The following is a 22,528-nucleotide window of genomic DNA, read 5'->3' on the forward strand; positions in this document are numbered from 1 at the left end:
TAGCATGGCATGTGGCTGGGCTCTGGCTGAGCACTGATTGAAAGAAAAGAGGAATGAAGATGATTCTTCCCAGTATAATAAATAACAATGTAATAATCATGGCATAAGCATTAGCAAGGGATATCTTGAATACAGATGAGTGAGAAATAGTTAAATAAAATATGACATTTTTGTCTCTTGAACTCCATTAATACATTTAAATCTAAAATCTCTTGTAGACACTGTACATAAGAATGTTTAAAGGTGGAAAATATTTCTCTGCTTAGGATAACTTGGGCCTAGAGGAAGCAGGGGGGACAGGGTTGCTTAGAGGAATAGGGAGCAGAAAGCAGCAACCACTGAGGTGATGAGGTCCTGCCCTGCAGGAGGCCCTCCGGCACCTGTGGAGGGCAGTGGTGTGTTCTTTCCTCATTGTGATCATAGTCTGGTGACCTCTCTAAGCTTCAGTAGCCTCATCCTTAAAACAGGACTAGTATCTGCTTCAAAGAGTGTTGTGAGGATTGATGGAGATGGAAAAGGTACATAGTATTGGAACTATTATTGTATTTTTACTTCAATCTTTGTTTTAAAATATGCCAAATTCGTTATGTTCACAAGAATTACTATTTCTCAGTCACCTGTATTCAAGATATCCCTTGCTAATGCTTATGCCATGATTATTACATTGTTATTTATTACAGTCTGCTCATGATATAAATAGTAATCATTATAGTAAATAAAGTGTTTCTCCAAAGCTCCTAGGTTAATACATGAATATTCAGAGGTAAAATAACTAGATTATAGAGTGGTAACCTAATCAGTCCATCCTAGTTTGAATGGATTAACTGGGTGGTAATAGTAGGTGGGTGGGGTCATGACTGAAAGAGGTGGGCTACTGGGGGCATGTCCCACAAAGGGTTCATTTCTCCTGAGGCCTCTTTTGCAATTGCTCTGTTTTCTGGCCATCATAAGGTGAGCAGCTTCCCTCTGCCAAGACCTTCCACCATGTTGTTCTGTCTTACCTGGGGCTCAGAGCAATGGAGTCAGCCAGCCATAAACTAAATGCTCTGAAACCCTGAGTTCAGAGTGAATTCTTCCTCCTCCAAGTTGTTGTTCTCAAGTACTTTTGTTATGGCAATGAAAAGCTAACTAACCCCGAAATTGGTATTGAGAAGTGGGGTTGTTGCTGTGACTAACTTGACCATGTGGTTCAGAAGCATTTGGAACTGGTTTGATGGTCTGTCTCACTTTGGGCCCACAGAAGAGTCAGTTGGCCATGGACTGAACCTCTGAAAACTGTGAGCTGAAAGCATAACTAACAGTAATATTCACAAATGTAACACTTATCATTAGGTACATATTCCTGGAGGTCTGAATGTGTCCTCCAGTAAAATGCCTGGTATAAGGCCTCATGCAGAGAAGAATTCTTTGATCTTTTAAAAAATCAACTTTTAAATGTCCAGAAAATGTTCCTTTAAGAGTCACATACACATTGGAAATAATGATGGAAATGTCTACTACTTAACAACTATCAGCTATGTGTCAGGTACTGTCACAAGGATATAGGTGCCTCAAATTTATCAACGTAACTCTAAGTCCTAAGGACTCTGACAGGATTAAGCATAGGCAGGAACAGAATAGATTCAGTGACAGAGGACAACATGGGAAATCTCTGGAATGCTCTCCTTAGATTATAATGTGCTATATCTTGGGGCATTTTACCATGGAGTCTATTAGGTACAGCAGCCAAACTTTCAGAAATTAATGAGTCCTTATCTATTTTTTAAGGCTTGGATACTCAGACGTTACACCTGTGGCTGTGGCTCTGCATGCCTCACCCACAACAGGAGCGGGCACCAGGCCAGGCTCACCTGTTTGACCTCTGCCTGGAGGTGCCGCAGTTGGAGACACTGCTCTAGCCGCTTGTGGGTCTGTTCCGCGTTGAGCTCCAATTCATGCTGCTTCTCATGGAGAAACTCTAGCAGCTCTTGCACCTGGGCTGCCAGATCAATGTCTTTTTCACAGATTAACTCAATTCCTGATTTTAAAAAAATGTAAATATTTAAAAACCACATAGTACTGTGAAGACAACATTTCCTTAATACTCCAGAAAACTGGATTTGGAAGTGGCCATTATCAGTACCCTCCCAACCTCTACATATCCCTCTGTTCAGCTAGACAGATCACCATAAGTGGCCCTTATTTAGGATGCTCAGCCCACGCCAGCTCTTTTGGGTTAACTGATTCTTTGCCTGGAGTTACTTTTTAATAAGTGATCAGCTCTTTACTACCAAATGGAATTAAAGAGTTGGCACTCTGGAAATCCATCCCTAGTCAACAGCACCCACTAGCCCCCGACAGGAGATTTCCCAACACCCAGAATATTCACAAGCAAGCCTCTGGGTCAAATCAGAAAACATAAAACTAAACTAAATGGACCCTGTTTCAGGAAATTCTGCCAAGGGCACATTCTCTTTTAAGGTCAGATATAATTTCTCATTAGATGGGAAGTACACTATGATGAGAGTAGCTGGGGAGTGATGATTTTATTAGCCAACTTCTTTGCCTCTAAAAAAAAAGCAAGGCTTAGAAATAGATGCTAGCAGGGCTGGGATGTGGCTGAAGTGGTAGCATGCTCGCCTGGCACGCGTGAGGCACTGGGTTTGATCCTCAGCACCACATAAAAATAAAATAAAGATATTGTGTCCATCTAAAAAACTAAAAAAATAATAAAAATAAATAAATAAATAAATTATATATATATATATATATATATATATATATAAAAGAAATACACGCTGGCTCTCAAACACGTACTATAAATACACCCTAGCAACATCACAGGGATATTGAATGCTTATTCATTTCACACAAGGAAAGTTTGTTCATTATTCTACTAATTCAAAACAATTAGTAAGCCCAGTCACTGACAAGCGTCCAGTGTTAATAAACCACCAGCCTGTATTAGGGACCATGAATTGATATCTGCTAGCCAAAATCTGTGGTTCTATTCTTTCTCTACCTTCCTGTCTGCCCTTTCCCTATACCTCTCCCAACACCCGAGTGTAGATGTATACACACGTGTTCTCCTCATCCTGCCAACACTTCTATTTATACATTATCTCCACCAGTTCGGAAGAAGCCTTTCTCAAATGGATTTCTGCTTTAGGATACAAACTCTCAAAGTAAAGGGACTGCCTTAGTTATCCCAGTACTTTTGTTGCTAGTGAGTTGAACTATAGTCCTTTTTTAATTCTCAGAGACAACATGGAAAATGTACCACCTTCTGAACCAGTCCTGAGGGTTAAAATATGGATCTTGGGCAAGACATCTAACCTCTCAAAAACTTCATTTTCTTCACATGTAAACTACAACTTTGCAAACCGATCTACTTATCTACCTACCTACCTTATAAGTTACCTCTTAAATTTGTTGGGATGATAAAATGAGATAATACATGTAAAGCACATGACATGTACATATTATGTGCATATGTTATATACATGCAATCAATGTAGATCCATGTACCCATAATAAATACAGATTACTGCTCCTAGTCCCATAGCTTTCCTAGTTCCTGGCATTCACCTTAAACTTCCAACTTTCTGCCCTCTTCCATTCGTTCCCTCTGGGTTCCTGTCTCTGACTTGGTGCAAGTTGTGACTTACATTGTTTCTTTATTTTAATTGTCTACCTATTTTTGATTTAGACTTGTTCAGATCCTCAGCTCTGGGAAAATTCTAACTCAATCATTTTCCTATTCTGACCTCTGACTCTACTTGGCTCTGTAACCTCTTCTGTCCAAATCCTTTCCCTGGTTCCTTATCCTATAAACGATGGCCCAAAGCAGTTGTGGTTCTAATGCTGACACTTTATCTGAGATGCAGAAAAATAGGGACTTGACCCACAATGGGATTCAGACTCAAAAACCCAGCAGGTATGTCCTCAAATTATCTGTGGTGATCAAATTCAAAGGAACCCACCAATCTTAACAAACGACCTAAAAAAAAAAAATCCCCTTTGGGAGACATCCCTGTCACTCTGACTCACACCATAAGAACTTCATCACTGCTGCCACCAACACACCTGCAGCCTGCAGTCGGGGGAGTACCAGGAAAGTCTGTGCACACTTAGGGAAATTCATTTCTAGAGGCAAAAATAGTGTTTTATATAAGGACAATATGGGAGAGTGGGAAAAAATATTTTCTGGTGTTACATGGTAATAATTTCAGTATCTTTTCATATTTATTTATTTTTTTTGTCAGTTTCATAATTCCAAGTCCCGGCTCCCGAAATATCCGTGGGAGACAGAGAAAAGAACAGGCTTGTTCTTTTGGCAGCCAACCCCCTCTGGTTGCTATTTTCAATTACCAGGAGGATGAGGTAGATCGTCTCCTTCTCAATAAAAATATAAGAAACAGAGAGATTTCTACCTTTGCAGTGCTCAGCATGGAGAATGACCCTTGGCCCCTATGTTTACTTTCTGGAAATGTAATTTTAGATCCATCTTTTCTTCATGTCCAGTCACAGTGAGGATTTATTCTAGCTTATCTTCATTTTGCAGTGTCTCTAGTGTTTAGCATGCTGGGCTAAGTCAAGGTGTCTTTCTGTGTGAAGCTCACAGCTGACCCCTGCCACACTGATGTGAATAGATACTTGAAGCCTAACAACTCACCAAGGAGGCCAGCACCTGCTTGGGACGTCATCCAGAACAGGTAAGCCTACCCCAAGAGTCAGGTCCTGCAATTTCATTTGTTTCACTCTGTATTATTTTACATGAGATGAATGCAAGAAATATAAAAGATGAAAGGATGCCCACTACATCTCTGAATTCATCATTGTGAACACACCATTGTGAGTGGAGTGAATAGGAGGAACACGAGGGCTTGTTCAACCCACTCCTAGAACAGAAAGAAAACCTTCTCTTCCACTGCTCTCCAATACATTGGTGTGAGTTCCATTTAAAACACCACATGGTAAATATCCACCAGTTGACAGAAAGTAGAGTTTGCTTATGTTGACTTCACTGCTCTCAGTCTAATCATAGACCTACCCATCTTCCTTAAGGGGCTCTCAGAAATTCAGGAAGAGATGTGTGTTCTTTATATCAAGTCATGAATTATAATGAAATAGTTGTCAGTCTTTTTAAAAAGAGTTGTATTGCGATGTCTTTCTGATGTGCTCCCATAGTGTTCTGTGCCCATCCCTTCATCAAAATACTTCCACCAGAGTTGGTTCCTTATCAACTTATTTATATTGTACAGGAACAGGGCTCCCTGACCAGGCCCGTGTTGGCTACATTCATCTCTATTTCTTCTGGCTCCAGCATGGTGCTGGACTCGTGTCACCCAATACATCCTTGGTCAGTGAACAAACAGGCCTCTTTAGGAAGAGCTGAGGTCATACATTGTGGTGGACAGTACCTAAGAGCTTTAGGAAAGGTCATGCTTAGGTTTGAATCTACATTTTGCAACCAATTAATGGTGAGATTCTGGGCTCCTTACCTTTTCTGAGCCTCAGTTTTCTTATCCATCTAAAGGGAATCACAACAACTTACTAGGAATGTCGTGAGGACTGAGAGAGATATTATATAGAGTTATCTAGTTGGCTCAAAATATCCATTTTCCACTTTTCCCTTTAATGTAAATACCTTTTGTTGATTACTTATGGCGCTGTTGAATGTCTTATGTAAAATGTAAGCATAAAATCTGCTGACAGGTATTTATGCATTTGCTTAATACACATCATTATAAAGTATGGTTTGAGAGCTATTACTAGGGCTCTCAATCCCTGCTCACATTAGATTCATTTGAAGAACTTATAAAAATCACCAAGTCCTGGCCACATCCCAGACCCATAGCAGCAAAATCTCTGTGAGACTCAGTTGTCAGTGATTGTTAAGACCCCCAGGCTGATTCCAACATGCAGCTACAATTGTGAAGATGGCACAGTGGCCACCATGCAGAGACCAAAGATGCTCCTGGGTTACACTCAGCTATGGAACCCTCTGCACTAATGTTTATTTAGGGCACAAAGCCACAGCAAATAACAATAAACATGGCTCTATTTTCCTTGTCTGCAAGGTTGAGGGACCACTTCAGTTTCCTCAAGGAGAGAGGTAGCTGTGGTGGAGGGTCAGATTCGGGGATTCCTGGCTGCGCTGCTCATACCTATAACATGTTTCAACTGTTCATGTTCTTAAATATTTGTATCGGCCTCAGGCAGAGAATATCTTTTGTTTTTTCTTTTTCTCCTCTCCTTTCACTTCTCTTACTGTATCACTCCCTCTATAAAACACTCAGGTCAGAACTTAAAAAGTCCTTTAATCAGGTTTTTAGATCAGTTTTCTCAATTCTGGCCTGGGCCAGAATCGCCTGGGAAGTTTTTTAAAAAATAAAAACCTGGGCCCACTCCAGGCCAATTAAGTAAGACTCCCTGAGGGATGAGGCCCAGTCATTGGTATTTTTAAGAAGTTCCCAGGTGACTCTAAATGTGCAGCCAGGCTTGTTTTACATCAAGGCTCTCTGCTCTTCCTCTTAGCTCTAGCAGGTCCACATTCCTGTTAACCCCAGAGTACCTTCCATTTTGAAAAACCACACGCCCTTCCTTTTCTTTCCTTTTACAACACAAATAAAATTATTTGTGGTCCATTATTTTAACCTACATCTGTTCTGCCCACACTGTGTTCATTCTTGATTAATTCAGCAAACGTCATTATTGAGAACTTGCTGTGTGTAAGACAACCCTTCTGTTAGAGGCTTTTGGAGAATCTGCTCGAACGCAAACCCCCCAAGAGAATGAAGTGTGTGCTAGAATACAAGAATAAAACAGGAGAGTTGTCAAGCTTTTCTGAACCCTTTCCATGCTAGTGGATGATCCCACTGTGCTTCCTGCAATCTTCCTGTATGGTAGATACCCTTGACCACTACTTCCTTAGAAGAAGGGAAGGCATTATGGGGATTGGGTAACATGATCAAGGACACCCAGGTAGCAAGAGGAGTGGATATCAACCCAGGATTTCCTCTTGTGTCTGTGCCCTCAAAATCCTCCCAAATGTAATTATTTTTTGGGATATGTTTACACTATTTTCAAATTCTGTGCCTGACTACTCAGGCACAGTAAATTCTAGGCATTATTGCAAGAGACTCCAAAGATTTTTCACTTAAAAGTGGTGCATAAAAAGAGAACTTTTTTGATTTGATTAAACAACAAAAATATATCCGTAAGATACACAGCTCTTGATCTTTCTTTTTTTCTTCCTTTTTTTTTTTTTTTTTTTTTTAGTACTGGAGATTGAACCATAGGGTACTTTACCACTGAGTTTTACCCCCAATCTGTTTTATTTATTGTTTTAAATTTTGAGACAGGGTCTCACTAAGTTACTGAGGCTAGCCTTGAACTTGAGACCTTCCTGCTTCATAGTCTCTGGAGTCATGCCCAGCAGCATTTGTTGTTTCTGAGGTCAAGTGTGATGGTTATATAGCCAGATTTCATTGGAGAGAAGATCTATAGAGTAACCAGTGAAAGTAGTTGGATTGAATCATGGGAAGTGAGAACTGGAAGAGACTTTAGGAATCAAGGCCCATGCAACACTAGACACAAGAAGAAACTAAGGTCTAAAGAGAAAGAGAAGGGTCTTCCAAAATCAGACTGCTTGTTAGTGATGGAATGGGACCTTGAATTCAGACAGCATGTTTTCTTCCTAGTCAAACTTACCGCCTCCCAACTTGAGATGCAAATAGATAATGCTATAGTGAGGAAAGAACATGACAAATGAAGAAATTATTCCTCAGACTAATGTTGACTTATGCCAAGGCTTTTGCTACTGAAAACATTCAAAGCATATACCATTAATTTAGGGCAGGGGGCTAAAAACCAGTAAATCTTAATTTTGCTAGATGTAATGTTTTTAGAATGACAGTTATTTTACCTTTAGTCCAAATAAATGCACTAGACAAACCACAATCCTATGTCTCTGAAGTCTTGCATTCCTCAGCCATGAGAGAGGAGCAAGGCCCACCCTGGGTGCACCCCTCACCCACCTCCACCCCCAGCTCTGGCACGACTCTGTCTTCCCTTGCTGCAAGCTCTGAGATGAGATACATGACTTTTCTGCAAGACCAGGTCACGGACAGGGAATAAGCTTCCCTGAAATGCTTGGATTCATTCCATTTGAAGCCTCATGGGTTCTGCCAGACTGAACAGCTAGCTGAGGTAGGTGTAGAGGAACAGCCATTCTCAGTGGAGAGGGCTGAAGAGGCCGACCAAATATCTTTTTAACAAAACTTGTTTCTAGAACAGGATACTGTGGGGGTGGTCAGCCCATCTGCCTGGGGGTATTTTCACCCACTCAGTCCTCATGGCTAAGGTGGACGCCAAGCACAGCCAACCCCCAGTCACAAGCAGTCCTCAGAGACTTCCAGATCCATGCTTTCTGTTTCCATGGATACTTGGATGCTGGGACAGAAGTTGGCTTGCCCAAGGTCATGACTGCACCTGGCAGAAGCGTCCACTTTGGAGTGGTGAAAGTGAGCATCCTTGCACAGTTGCTCTGGCCAGCCTCTCTCCTAAGTACTGTGTCTTCATCTCTCATGGTCCCCATTATTAAGTATAGTAGCACTGCAAGGCCTGCTGTGGGCTAAACCCTGAATCCAGGTACGATTCTCAATCACAAAGAAGGGGTCACCATCCACCCCCTACCACACTTCCCTAAAAAGGCTGTGAAAAGCCATGGTTCATGTGCCAGAACACTGCTTCTCAAATTTTAATGTACATATGACCTACCTGGAGTGTTATGTTTTGGATCTGGAATTTCCCCCAAAGTCTCATGAGGTGGGGTTTTTAGGCAATGATTGGGTCAAAGGGCTCTGACATCATCAGCTGGATTAATCCATTTGATGGATTAATTTGCTGGGAGCTAAATGGACTACTGGGAGGTGGGATCTAGTTGGAAGGAGTAGGTTACTCGGGGCATTCTGTGAAATGGTTTATCTTCTCCCTGGCTCCCAGCACCCCCAGCTTCCTGGCTGCCATGAGCTGAGCAGTTTTCCTGTCAAGCACTTCGGCCATGATGTCCTGCCCATGGCAATGGAACTGGCCATGGACAGACTCCTCTGAAACCATGAATCAAAATAAATCTTTCCTTTTCTAAGTTGTTCTTGTCAGGTATCTGGATATAGCAATGAAAAGTTAACTAAAGTGAAGAAGACCTGGGTTCCAGCACTCTAACAGAATAAGTAGCATCTTTTCTTCTGGACCAGCTATTCTTGGGGAATCACTATGACTTTCCCCAGTTCTAAAAGGCCATCCTGGAGAGTGGCAGGAGTACATTAAGGGATCATGCACTTGGTGGATACATTTTGAATAAATCTTGAGCAAGAAAAGGAGTAAAATCTGTGTAACTTAGCCATGTTTTCTGAGAAGCAATAAAATTATATGATCTTGCAATAAATTTTTATCAGTACTGCTTATACTCACTTACAGAACAGTGATAAAAAATTGAGGGCTTGTGAAACATGAGAGAACAGAAGACTGCCTGGGAGTGGAGGAAAGGAAGCGAGTGTATGCCGAGGATGGGATGAGGAGCTATATACTTAATAACAATTCCATGGATGTCTGGCTGCTTTTGGTTTACTTTTCTAACCACCATTAAAAAACAAACAAACAAACAAACAAAAAAAAACCAAGCTAATTCCCTCCATTAGTTGGCCCATTCTCTTTGCACTACCAGGAGACCCGGGCTCTATTCCCATCTTTCCCAGAGCCTAACTGAGCAATCTTGGACAAGCTATTTTAGCTCTCATGGCTTTGCTTTCATTTTCTTTAAAATGGGGGTAAAAATTCTATTCTTGGTAGAAATAAATGAATGAGAGTGTGGGAGTGGTCCTTGGAGGCAAGTGGTATCCTTGTTTCTATCATCTCTCCTGCCAGAAGAATGGGGGGCTGCCTACCTGAAGCCTGGACTTCCATGATGTATTGGTGCAGATCTTGGCCCTGCTGAATAACTTCAAAGGTCATATTGTTCATGGCTAGCTTTCTTTCTGTGTGGCGCTGTAGCCGCTGCTCTGCTAGGGTCAGATCCTCCGTGTTGAAGTCATTCATCTGCCGGAGCAAGTCCTCATTCCAGGCATCCAGCTCTGCTGTAACCTGTGAGGAACCACCAAGATCAGTACAGGCTTGCCAGATCCTTGAGAGGCTACTAAGCTAAAGCTCACCAATCCCAAGCCTTACTAACTAACGCAATCCTCAGATAGTCTTTGCTTCCCATCTCTTTGATCATGATCTCTTTGATCTAAGCAAGACTGCCATGCATCCGTGTGCACATGCCTTCCAGTGTTCTCTGTGTGTTTCAATGTCTATCGCAACAGCAAAGGAATAGCAGGAAAACACTTATGTTCTAATATATGGTTTATAAAGCTTTTGCATATTTATCTCATTTGATTGCCACAATGAAACAATGAGACAAGGCAGCATGGAGATTTCCAAGTCTATCTTACAGAAGAAGCAGCTGACCCTCGCTCAGACAGACATAGTGATTGTCACAGGTTTCCCTTGCTAGCAAGGGGCAAAGCTTATGAAGTAGCTTAGTTCTTCTCCTGACTGCAAAGAGGTTTTGTCCACCATCACCAACAACTGTTGCTATAAAAATATTTCATAATTGAAGAGGTCCTCAGAAACTAAGTAGTGAGTATTTTTCAGTAATATAAACTGAGGTCTAGAGAAATCTGACAAATGTGTCAAGGCTATAACATTATTTTAAAAACTCTACATGTCCAACTCCAGGTCCGGATCTGGTTCCTGTGTTCCATTGTGCAGGATTCTCTCCCTCAATCATAAAGAATGATATCCAGAAAAAAACAACCAAAATAAATAAATAAAATTGTCCAAATCACAGTTCGTAGTCCATTCCTTGCCCATTAACTGTAGGAAATCAGAATAAAACTAAGACAACAACCATGAAAGGAACAGCCTGCCTCTTCTTTCAAATTTCTATGAAACGGACTCAATAAAGGGTCCTTTTGATGCAGGAAGATCCCAGAGGGGTCCTAAGGTCAGGAATTCATGAAGAAGAAAGTGTCAAAGGTCCTGGTGAGGGAAAGAGAGAAAGGTCGAAGTATTTAAGTCAGCAAAGTGAGGCTCAGAGGTCTGGTATCTTAGGAATATGATCTAAACTGAATGTGAAATCTGCCCAGCATTCTATATCTGGTGTTTCTATATTCTTTCCTCCCTTCTCCTTAACCTCCTCCACTCTCATCAACTGACTACATTAAACTGAAGGGCCAATTCTGTTATGCAGCCTGAAGAGTGAGAATTCCAAGGGGCTGAATTTCAACAGAAAGGGCTGACTCCTAAGGTTGCTTCCCCGGGGTCTATATACTCTTCACCCTCTCTGTGTCTGACTCTACTTCCCTATTTCTCCAAGTGCCAATAGCCAGAGCCTTCATTGAGTTTAAATTGTATGCTTTCAATGTTTTCTGGAGTTTAAACTATTTTCTTTCTTGAACATTTTTTTTTTCTTAAGGAGTGTTCTTTTATTGGGGTGTCTTCTCCAATTTCTTTCTGGGATACAAGGGGCTTTTTTTTTTTGTGGTACTAGGGATTGAACCCAGGGCCTCACACATGCTAGGCAAATGCTCTACCAGTGAACTATATATACCCTAGCCTTTTTTATTTTTCTAAGTTGCTGAGGCTGACTTCAAACTTAAGATCCTATTGTCTCAGCCTTATGAATAATTGGGATTATATGAGTGTGACAATGCATCTTTTTTTTTTTTAAGAAAAAAATCAGTTTCAAAACTGCAGCTTACCTTACTGCTAATGAGTAACCCTAACTTTCCAACCTTATCTCATGCTCTCTGTTAAGATCCATTCAAACCGGTTTACTGCTAATCCTGAGCATTAGATCAGCATCCACCAGCCTCCATTCCTGTTCAATAACCCTGTCTTTCCTCCCAGTCTCTTGAAGTCTTGACCACCCTTCAAAACAGACCCTCTGGCCTGAAGGTTTCACCACATCCTTAGACTCAGATGTTTTTCCTTTGGTTTATCTCATAACGTGGGACATGGGTTAGTTTGCTCATACAGAGATAAGATTGTTAAAAGCAAAACCTACCCAATGGAATGAATTTGGAGATCTCCACTTGGAGAGCATGTGCTCAGGCAAGAAGTGAGGACCTGTATCAAATGAATGAAAGAGGGAATACAAGGTTCCCAGAGGGCACTCAGTTTTCAGTTAACCTATTTTGCTTTCTCCTTCTGCTCTATTAGCTCCATTCTGGCCTTCTCAGTTCCTCCCTTGGCTCTAGTGGCCTCTGTCTTATTCACTCTCCTGAATTAATTGGAAAGTTAGGATCTGATGACCTCTTGAAGATATAGTTTGAACAATATTTTTAATCTAACAGTTGTCTACTCTAGAGACACAGTAATAAGGGAAATCACATGAGGAGCTAAAAAAAATTAGGGTAACAGGCAGTGGGAAATGACAAGTCTCACTTTAAAAAGATTAGACACACCAAATTTAGTATCTGCTGCCAAAAATTGATACATGGGAGTTGGTTTAGCAGTCACCTTGGGCTCTGTTCACAGGGAGTCTTCTCCACTGGCTCCTCCTATTATCTGAGTCCTCCCCCATATTTATGTGTACAGAAAACTTTAGCCTCTCTTCCTCAAGTGTTTTCATCTGTACCTGCCTGAACCAGAACTCACCTTCCCCCTTTCTTCCACTTCCTGTGGTCTGTTCTCATCAACTTAGTTCTTTACTATCACCTGCAAAGTTGGAAAACTCATCATGTAGTTATTTTTTTTAATAATTTTTAAATGCTGATGATGATCATGATGAAGATGACAAAATTATTGAAGAAGTCTTTTTTCTCTAAATTGTGCATTTATTATGGGATGAATAGTGGGTTAAGCCATTCAACTGACTTTATTTTAATCCCCAGAGCAGCTCTAGAAGGAGATGGAAGTACACAGCAGCCAGGTAGCTTTCCTCATGGTCTCAGAGCTGCTGGTGGCAGAGCTGAGCATCAACTACTAGTCCAATGCTCCTAACCATGGTGTGACATTAATAAGGCTTCTGTAAGAATTGATTTTCAGGGGATAGCCTTCTTTTTTATGCTCACATCAGAGAAGTACTAGTTTTACTCTTCATGTTTTCTTTTCTTTAAAAAGACCCATGATAACTCAATTTTCTTCACTTCATATGCACCTTTTAAACATATGTTCTTTGAACAGATCAATAAATCAACTATATGCCTGAGCTCTTATATAAATTCCAGGCATAATTTATACTTGCAAGGAAACACACTGTCTTCCATCAATGGGGTATTTTTGTTTAAGGGTTTGGTAAATTTTTAAATCAATTCTATCAAACTGCTTAGTATAAGGTAAGCAATCTTACCTATCTCAAATTCTCTGGTTCCCCAAGGGCCTTTGTCATGAATGCGAGACACATCTGCAATTGGAATTGGGTTGTGAACAGAGGGATTAAAGCTGAAGTAGAGAAGTATGTACTACTCCCTGCATGAGCAGATTCTCTGCATGGCAAGAGAAACCACCTGCTCTATATGAATACCCAGGACTCTCCTGATACAACTCAGCAATGAATTAGGAGATGAACAATGGGACACATAAGATGTTTAGTTGCTTAAAATCCAGAAGCAGGTACATATGCTCATAAATACACACATATGTATATATTTACTTATATATAAAATACATTTGCTATTATCAAACTCATGTGTACGTAAATGTATATGAAATGAAAATGTATTGTGAATAACAATAGTAACAACACTGACCACAGTACTGAGTGCTGCTTAAATGCCAGGAGCTTTGCCAGAAACATTACATGTGTTAATTCATTAAATCCTTACAACAACCCTATGGACTAGAAAATATTGTCATCCTAATTTTTCAGACAAGGAAACAAAGAATTTAAGTAGCTTGCCTGTAGTTATAAAATGAGTAACGTTAGTGAAACAGTTTTAAGAGCAACATTACATGTTTTGCATTTATTAAGGTCCAATTCCATTTCCAATAACATTGAAGAGGAAAGATCTGTGGCATTTCATTGTGAGGGGATTCTACTGAAATGCCTGGGTTGCTGATTACAAAATGAGTATTTTTCTGTTTTATGCCATTATTTTCATTAAGATAAGGAAAATGTAAGCTAAATATTCTCTACTGGCTTACAAGTTCTGGCTGATAGGGCAAGACATATTGTAGCTGAAGAGACTGTCTCACTGATTGCAAAGAGCTTCTTTACCCATAATGGGTCTGTGTGTTGATACAAATCACCAGTGTGAAACTGAAATTAACTAAACTGCCATAGTCGTTTACTCTACATGACCAGTGTAATGTTAGATTATTTTGTGTTAAGCCATTTATCAAATGATGAGGTACTAGAGTTTTAAAAACAGATTATTTTAAAGGTATCATAGCATTTCTCTCTGTTCCAGAAACATATCTAATCTATCTGAAGAGTTAAAAGTTTCATCGAAATAGCTTAATACCTTTGGAGGTATTGCAATACTTTTCTGGAAAAGAAAAGGGACTTGGCAGAAAAGAAATCCTTTCTATCTTGGCAAAATAATATAAGAACACATTATAAAATGTTGTAATTGATGGGTTCCAATGTTCCTGTACCAGTTGGATCACTTGGACAACTGGACAATTTTAATGGCCATGTGCATGTTCTTTTCTTCCTCATCATTATATTGAAACTGAGGTCTTTGACAGAGTCATAATTTGTTGATTAAAAGGGTTGAAGGGACAGGGCTGGGATTGTGGCTCAGAGGTAGAACGCTTGCCAGCATGTGTGAGGCACTGGGTTCAATCCTCAGCACTGCATAAAAATAAAATAAAGACAATGTGTCTACCTATAACTGCAAGGGTTGAAGGGGGTGCTGGAGTTGGGGCTCAGTGGTAGAGCGCTTGCCTATCACATGTGAGGCACTGGGTTCAATCCTCAGCACCACATAAAATAAATAAATAAAATAAAGTTATATATGTGTGTGTATGTGTGTGTGTATATATAGTTATATATATGTATATTTATGTTTATATATGTACATATATATGAATTGAAGGTGATCCTGAGAAAGATTTTATTTATCTCTTTGCCTTTTATCAATTTGAGACTTGTGGAACTCTGTTTGGCTTTCAAAAGATCTCCAATCTGTTGAAGAGTTCCTCCATCACAGAGTGATCACTCATTCTAGTACCTCACCTTACTTGAGAACGTTCTTTTCTCCCTAAGATGTAGCTTACACCCGCTCCCGTCCACTGCATCCTTCCCAGGAAGGAAAAGCATACCTCAACAGACCTTGATAATACTTCAGGTCCACTGTTCCAGACCCTGCCCCAAAGTCACCATCAGGGATCTCTGATAATTTACTGAAAATTGATGATGTCAGAATACTTAGGTTGTATGAACAACCTTGAGTTTTGTTAAAAAAAAAAAAAAAAAGGAGAGTGAAGGAAACCTCCCCAAAATTCTGAAATCAGTTTCACAAAATATTTAGAAGAAACTATTAAATAAATACTTTGTGAGGGATGTGGTTTAACTCATTGTATTTAGGCTGCATCTCCTTCCCAAAGGATCTGAGGTACGTTTAGAAAATGCTACAGTGATCACTAAAAAGAACTGGTAAAGATCTCAAAAAGATGTTTCTTTCTTGATATGTTATTATGTTGGTGGGCTTGGGAAAGGCTCTGTAGAGTCTCACATTGTGTCTATGGAAGAAAAGAATTGAGGACACTGGATGAGCTGATGGGACCCACAGCTGACAGTGGCTGTGCAGGATAATGGCTATGTCACTGGGAGAGAATCTCCAGTGAAGCATCACAGGGTCCTGCTGACTTAGCCAACATTTCAAACAGCCTTAGCCTTGATTGATTATTATTTATTGATAATAAATTAAATTTTAATCTATTTTCATAGGCTAAAGAACTGAAGAGGGGAAAAAAAGTAAAATTTGAGGGGGGAAAATAAAAAACTATTATTAAAAAAAAAAAAGCAGCCAGTGTATTGGAAGCACTTACCTTGACAAAACAACCAGCATAAGGTCACACAAGATAGGACATGAAGGCACTGAAAATGCACCTCTCACCTGGGTGCATCGGGAGAGGCTCATTCCTGAGTGGCACATACAAGGGTACACAGCTGCACATGGCTAATGAGAATTCCCTCAGCAGGGGGCAATGAGAGAATCTAGAGACTGGCCACTATCCAGAAAGAGGTGAATGAACTGGCGATATGTACCACAGAGAGGGCCGATAGTCAATGAACTCTAAGAGCTGGAGCGGACTACAGAAGTAACTCATACATCTTATGATTTTTCAGATAAAGATAAAGAGACCTATGATAAACATTTAAAAATATTTCTGAGACTTCCTAATAAAATAGAGAACAGATTTATTCTGTTTTTTGTTGTTTGTTTTTCCCCAGAGAAAGAGCAAGGTCCAAAGCGTAAAAATGGTGAAGATTTGGCTCAGCACATAATGAAATTCTGTTTCTTCCCTCCTCTTCCCAGTCCCTGCTTCTGAGCTCTGGAGATATTCTGGTAGAGGAAGGCGACAACTTCTGCCTGTTCTCCAGGTGTGATTGAGAAACCTTCACGGGCAACCTTACCAGGCCAAGCATCTCCTGTTCAGTGTTCCCAAGAAATTGGGAGCCTTCCTCTAGTAGAATCATCACACTGACTGATGGTTTTGTTTCTATGCTTCTCAACAACTAGTCCTCTAATGGTGCAACATATACTTAATGTGCAGCTTAGTTACTGTTACAGAGCAGGTGCTCACTAAATGTTTAGTGAGTTGAATTTTTATACAGATGAAAGACTGACTGAATGAGCCCATTCTAATATAAAATGCTAAGGGCCCCTGCACACAATCAACTAAAGAGTAGAGCTCACCAGTTATAATCAGCTTTCTCTTCTTTAAGCAGAAGTCTCCTTTTTGAGTGGCATTTCTCTCCAGGTTCTGCCTGGCCCCAACTCATTCTAATGTGAACCTCATAATTTAGAGTTGGTTGTTCTAATTCTTACTCAGGTTAATTACACAGATAAACTTTTAGGAGCACTGAGCAAACTTTGTAATTACAGAGTGAGAAATTTTTAAAAAAGACCATATACATGACCCATATTTTCTTAAAGTTCCTTATTTAGAGTATCTTTCTTGGTATCATTCTGAGGACTTTCCAACACGGGTTTGTCCCTCTCAGGGGTACAAGATTATCCATTGATAACAGGGAGAAGAATTCTTTCTATATACACATACACCTATTTCTGTGCATACATATTATTTACATACATGTTTTATCAGACCAATGAAAAATACATGAAGTCTCCTTAGACTTTCATTAGAAGATTGGAACCACAGGGCAGATGGTTTGTGCTGTGCATAGGAGGTGAGGGTGACTTAGGGAGGGCAGAAGCCTTGATCCAGAGGGCCTGATTGTGGTTCATATGTTCACTGATGTCAGCATATTCCAAATTTTTGCTCTCTTCATATTTCCCATTAAATGGATTTATTTATTATCCAGTTTAAACTAAACTAACCTTTACAAAAAGACACATGACTTGACAAATTTCCTGCAAAGAAACTGCAGCTTGAAGATAATACTAATCAAGAAAGCAAAAGAGAACTTTGAACTCTCTGTCAGTCACATTACGGAGTAAGGAAATAATGACAATCTAATTAGATCTGTCATGAAGCCAGGTAAAGACATAATTGGAAATTATCAGAAGACTATTTGAAAATCTGCAATCACAACTCCTAATGAAAAAGCTAAACTTCACCCAAAGGGCATGTTGAATTTTTAGATTATTAGCCAGTGATAGAATAGTTACATAATTTATAAACTAATAAATATGCATAGGTAGGAGGTTGCAAGTTCAAAAATATTTTACTGATATGCACACACTCAAAAAAAAGTTTGGAGACCACTAGTTATTCTTGATTCTAACATTTTTTATTTCTTTCTTATCATTCTAATTGTAGAAAATTTGGAAATGCAAAAAAGCATCAAAGATAAAAAAATCACTAGAAAATAAACAATATTAGCATTAGATGTACTGTCTCTTCTATCATAACTAGTTCATATAAAACATCTTCATTGAGGGAGGCAGAACCTATAGAAAAAATCTTTATGGGACATCATGTTTTACTCTGGATTACTTTGTCTAGTATCCATGAAGTTCAAGAAGGTATGTCAGGAATGTAGCCACACTCTTGGTTTTGAACATCTGCTTAACAAATATGGGACAAGTTTTGCTTTATGTGGGCGTGTCTATGATCTCACCCCAGGTTATGATGTAGAAGCCATATATATTATTATTGAGTGAAAGGAGGTTGGTGCAGCAACTCATGTGCTATCTTAATTTTTAAATTAACTGGCTCATCTCAGCCATTGGTGATATGATTGAGTATCCCACTTAGAGTCTCCAGATGTCAGGATATCAGGAGTGTTCTGTTTTTCAGTAATCCCAAGGAATTTGGAGTATGCCCATCAAATGCCTTCCCTTAAAAACAGAACCACAGCTGTAGGTCTTTCAAACATGAATGCTGTCCTGGTTTATATTAGCACTGACGTGGCTCTTATTACAGAAACCACCCTCGGTTTCACACTCTGAAGCTTCTCTAGGGTTTGCTCTTCATCCCCACAGTGAAGCATAGCTGGTATTTGAAATAATCTCATCACCCTCAAAAATAACTTCTGACAATCTGAGTGGAAGCAGTTTTTCCATAGGTCTGGCAGGATTTCCATTTCTAGATGCAACATTTGCCCCAAGCTTTGGGTCTCTTTGGGTCTCCCCCTGATGGGGAATAAGACCCCTTCAAAACTTGAGATGTCAGAAGATGCACAATCTAATCACTATTTTTATTTCTCTCATTTTATCAGGCACTTGCACAACTTCCCAACATTTGTTCCACTGCACACTAAGTTGTTCAAGTTGCTGTCCAGTACTTTGGGTGAGAAGGAGAATTTTTATACATAGAAAGGTTGAAGAATGCAAATCCTACAATTTGAATATCAAGCTCCTCGCTAGCAACATTCAACTAAGATCTAAATTTAAGTATTTAATTTACACTCATTTTTAACAAATATTTTCGGCATATGCTTTGGATTATATTTCAGGAGGGAAACTGGATTTGACTAGAATTACTGTAGGCAAATACATCCTATTTTGTCCTTAATTTATGTCAAGGGTATAGTCCATGTTGAAGTGAAGCTAACTGACCCTTTCTGAAACTAAAACCATATTTGGTATATATGAGAATTGGTTATCTTTCCTACAATACCAGTCAAGAGTAAAGAGAAGATACTGTGTTGTGCGTGTGTGTGTGCGTGTGTGTGTGTGTGTGTATTTTATATTCTTCCTACCCCAGAACTCTATTGGCCCATCCTAGTTACTACTTCAAAGCAGAAAATAATAAAAAGTGGATGAATTGGCACCAAAAGTGTGACATAAATATACCAACATATGATTACAACCTTCCAAAAGTGAACTGAGGAATCTATGAAATGAACTAACAAAATGGCTTTAACCCAGACTTACTTTCTTAATACACAGAGATCACACTGAGGCTTGAGGTCTTCCTTCCTGCCACTCTGATTTCTTGGCAGCAGTGTGACTTCATCTAATGCCTGGTCTATGTTCATCAGCCAAAGAGGCTGTCAAATTTTAACAACTACCCACTTGTGAAGCCATGGAATTCAATGACGAATTCAAGAACCCAAAGCTGACTCCATGATGTTTCAGGAAGCAAAATACAAAATAAGAGTCCAATGATCAGCAGCAAAAACTTCCTAATGAAGTAATCCACAGACAAAAAATAAAACAGAGAGATTCTGCTCGGCAGAGGGGATGAGAAGGACTGAAAGAAATATATCACATGGAACATGAATTTCTTCACTTCCAAAAAGGCATCTTGATACATAATTCCCTCAAATTCCCTAGGCTACTACCCTGTGGTTGGAAGCACTGTCCTTGGCCCGCCTCTTTATACTCCCTCTTCCACCTACCTCAATGGTATATTGCTCAAAGATGCGCAGCTGCAGGAAGATGTCCAGTTTGATTTTCCGCTCATGGAATAGCTCCTCCATCTGCACCTGGGCATCATCCAGCTGCTGCAGGACAGACTCAATGTGGCTGATGGAGCTACTGTGGGGCGTCTTATTGTTGGACACAGCCGAGTCCCTGTGGCAGAGTAGGGGAAAATTAGAGAGAGAGATTTTGCATGTTAAAAGAGACAGAGGAGGAGGAGGAGGATTCCTCTGAGCAAGGTAGATATGAATCTGGTGAGTCATTCAAACAACAGATATTTATCAAATTCCTACCGTGAGCCTGACATTATCTGCTTAGGAGGGGAGACACATCATCATCATTTGGGTTCACAACTCTATTTCAAAGACTAGCTCTTGGAACTGTGAAAGCAAATGAAATAAAGTATGGGAAAGGGTGCTGCAGAGCATAAAATGTTAGAGAAATGGAATGGTTCCATACATATGTGTAGTCTACGATATATAGCTTTAATACACACACGCACATGCATATATATATATATATATATATATATATATATATTACATAAGAACAGACAAAGACATATGGAAAACAAAAACAAAAACCTTCCTAACTTTACCTCACAGGATTGTTAAAATAAGATGACATCATGGCTGCCAAAATTATTCACCTACTTTACAATGCTATGCTGAAGTTGTGGGCTGGTGTTCTTAAACAGGCTTCAAGCTATAGTTAAGAAAACATGGGATCTGGGATCTGGCATCTGCAAACCTGGATTAGGCTCCCACTCTGACATATATGGGCTTGTGGCCCTAGGAAATCACCTCCTTGAACTGCAGCTGCCTTACTTATAAAGCGGACTTAATAACCATTGCCCTACTCACTTCATAGTTTGCTGCTAAACAAGACATTACATGAGACTGTGTCCAGGAACACGATGTATGTATTAATCCTGAAAGGACACAGTGAAGTGTCAAGGCTAGGTTACAGGGGCTGGGATAACCAACAAAGGTCTTGGGGAGGATAAGTTTTGATTTGGGGTGTAAAGGAACAGATGGCCACAGGTGTGTGAGAGGGGTATGCACTCTTAGCAGTCTGTACAGAAGTGGTAGGGAGAAAGGAGCCAAAAGATAGAGAGACCAACTTGCTCTTAGGAATGAGGTGGTAGTGAGCCCTCCAAAGAGGTAATCATCAGAGAACAACTACAGAGTTTAAAAAGCTTAGATCCTATAGGCTCCTGAGTTAGCTAGGGTCCTAAAACTTGAAGTAGAGTGCTACATTCACTATCTTGTGACACATTGGTTTCTTAAACAGCTGAAGAAGTCAGAGGGCAAGTGTAATTCATTAGCTTTGACTTCTGTCATTAGCAGGTATTCTGGAAGCTAGGTCCTTTTAGTCCTCACTCATCTGAGAAGAAATGGCATCTATCTGTTCCTGAAGACAGATTTTGTAAAGCACCTTTCCTTCTATCATTCAGAGACCTTCCAATTCCTACCTCCTTGCCTTGACCTAATTTGTGCATGAAATAGCACAGTTCCTACTCCACTATTATACGGATACCCCCAACCATAAGAAGAACACAAGAGAAGTAGCGATACTGTTCATTATATACTTGTTGAGGGCTTGGCTGCTGGGATGATCTGGCTGTTCTCTCTCACTGATCCTCTCGGCCTTTCTCCATCACTCAGCTTCCAGAAGGAGAGAACAACGTCTACAATGTTATACTGCACCTATGTCAGTGTCATACTCACTAGGAATCTTGGTTATGATGAGAAACCACCTTAGGCACTCAGTGAAGGTCATCAGAAGGACAGTGGAGACCCAGAAAAGACCTGTCTCGGGTGTGTGTGAGGCATTCTGCCAATGTCCACCAAGCCCCATTTACTTCTTCTTCTTTGACTGGTTTTGAGGTTAGGAGTGGAGCCTAGGCTAGAGTTAGGCCAGTGGAGGAGTAAATGTCACTGGTGCCTTTGGCCACACACCTATGGTGTTCTAACTCAATGGAACTTAAAACTTACAGAATAGGCATCACTCACATTGCTGCTTTCACCATCACTGACCGCCTTGGCCCTTAGGCACTCTGCAAGGTTGGCAGTTGTGAAGAGCATGTGGTGTCTTCACAAGCACATGCCCACAGAGAGTGGGATGTATGTGAAGAAATATCACGAAGCCATCACAAAATTTTAGAGCTGACAGAGCTCCTAGAGTGAACCCCTTAATTACACAGACAAAGCAGCTGAGGCCCTGAGAGGTTAAGTGACTGCCTACTATTTGGAATTTTCATTAAAAGCAAATGACAGTGGAGTTTCCTGGGTAGGCAGACAAAACTGTCATGTATTATATATTCATGAAGATGAATTGGGGGAAGAGGCTGACTTGTTAGTATGCAATAGGAGGATTCAGAACATCTCATGTGCATGTTTAGAATAGAAATTATTAATTTTCAACAGAAAAACATGCCAGGGCCTTCTAAAGGTAATTGCTCATTGTTTATTTAATTGGACAACTGGTATGGGGGG

The 22,528-nt window shown here is 40.1% G+C and overlaps 1 protein-coding gene across 23 annotated transcripts in view; it reads right to left on the minus strand.

Annotated features, from left to right (window-relative positions):
• The window catches only part of Kalrn (kalirin RhoGEF kinase), a 577,550-nt gene that overhangs the window by 272,424 nt on the left and 282,598 nt on the right, over nt 1–22,528 (minus strand). For all 23 annotated transcript variants that reach the window (XM_048794027.1, XM_048794031.1, XM_048794029.1 and 20 more), the window contains 3 exons: nt 20,009–20,183; nt 9,930–10,125; nt 1,851–2,017 (listed from right to left, as the gene is read on the minus strand). In XM_048794027.1, coding sequence (XP_048649984.1) covers nt 1,851–2,017; nt 9,930–10,125; nt 20,009–20,183 — 538 coding nt within the window. The remainder of the gene's footprint in view (nt 1–1,850; nt 2,018–9,929; nt 10,126–20,008; nt 20,184–22,528) is intronic.

The sequence above is a fragment of the Marmota marmota genome, unplaced genomic scaffold (genome assembly GCF_001458135.2).
Source record: "Marmota marmota marmota unplaced genomic scaffold, marMar, whole genome shotgun sequence".
Taxonomy (NCBI): Eukaryota; Metazoa; Chordata; class Mammalia; order Rodentia; family Sciuridae; genus Marmota; species Marmota marmota.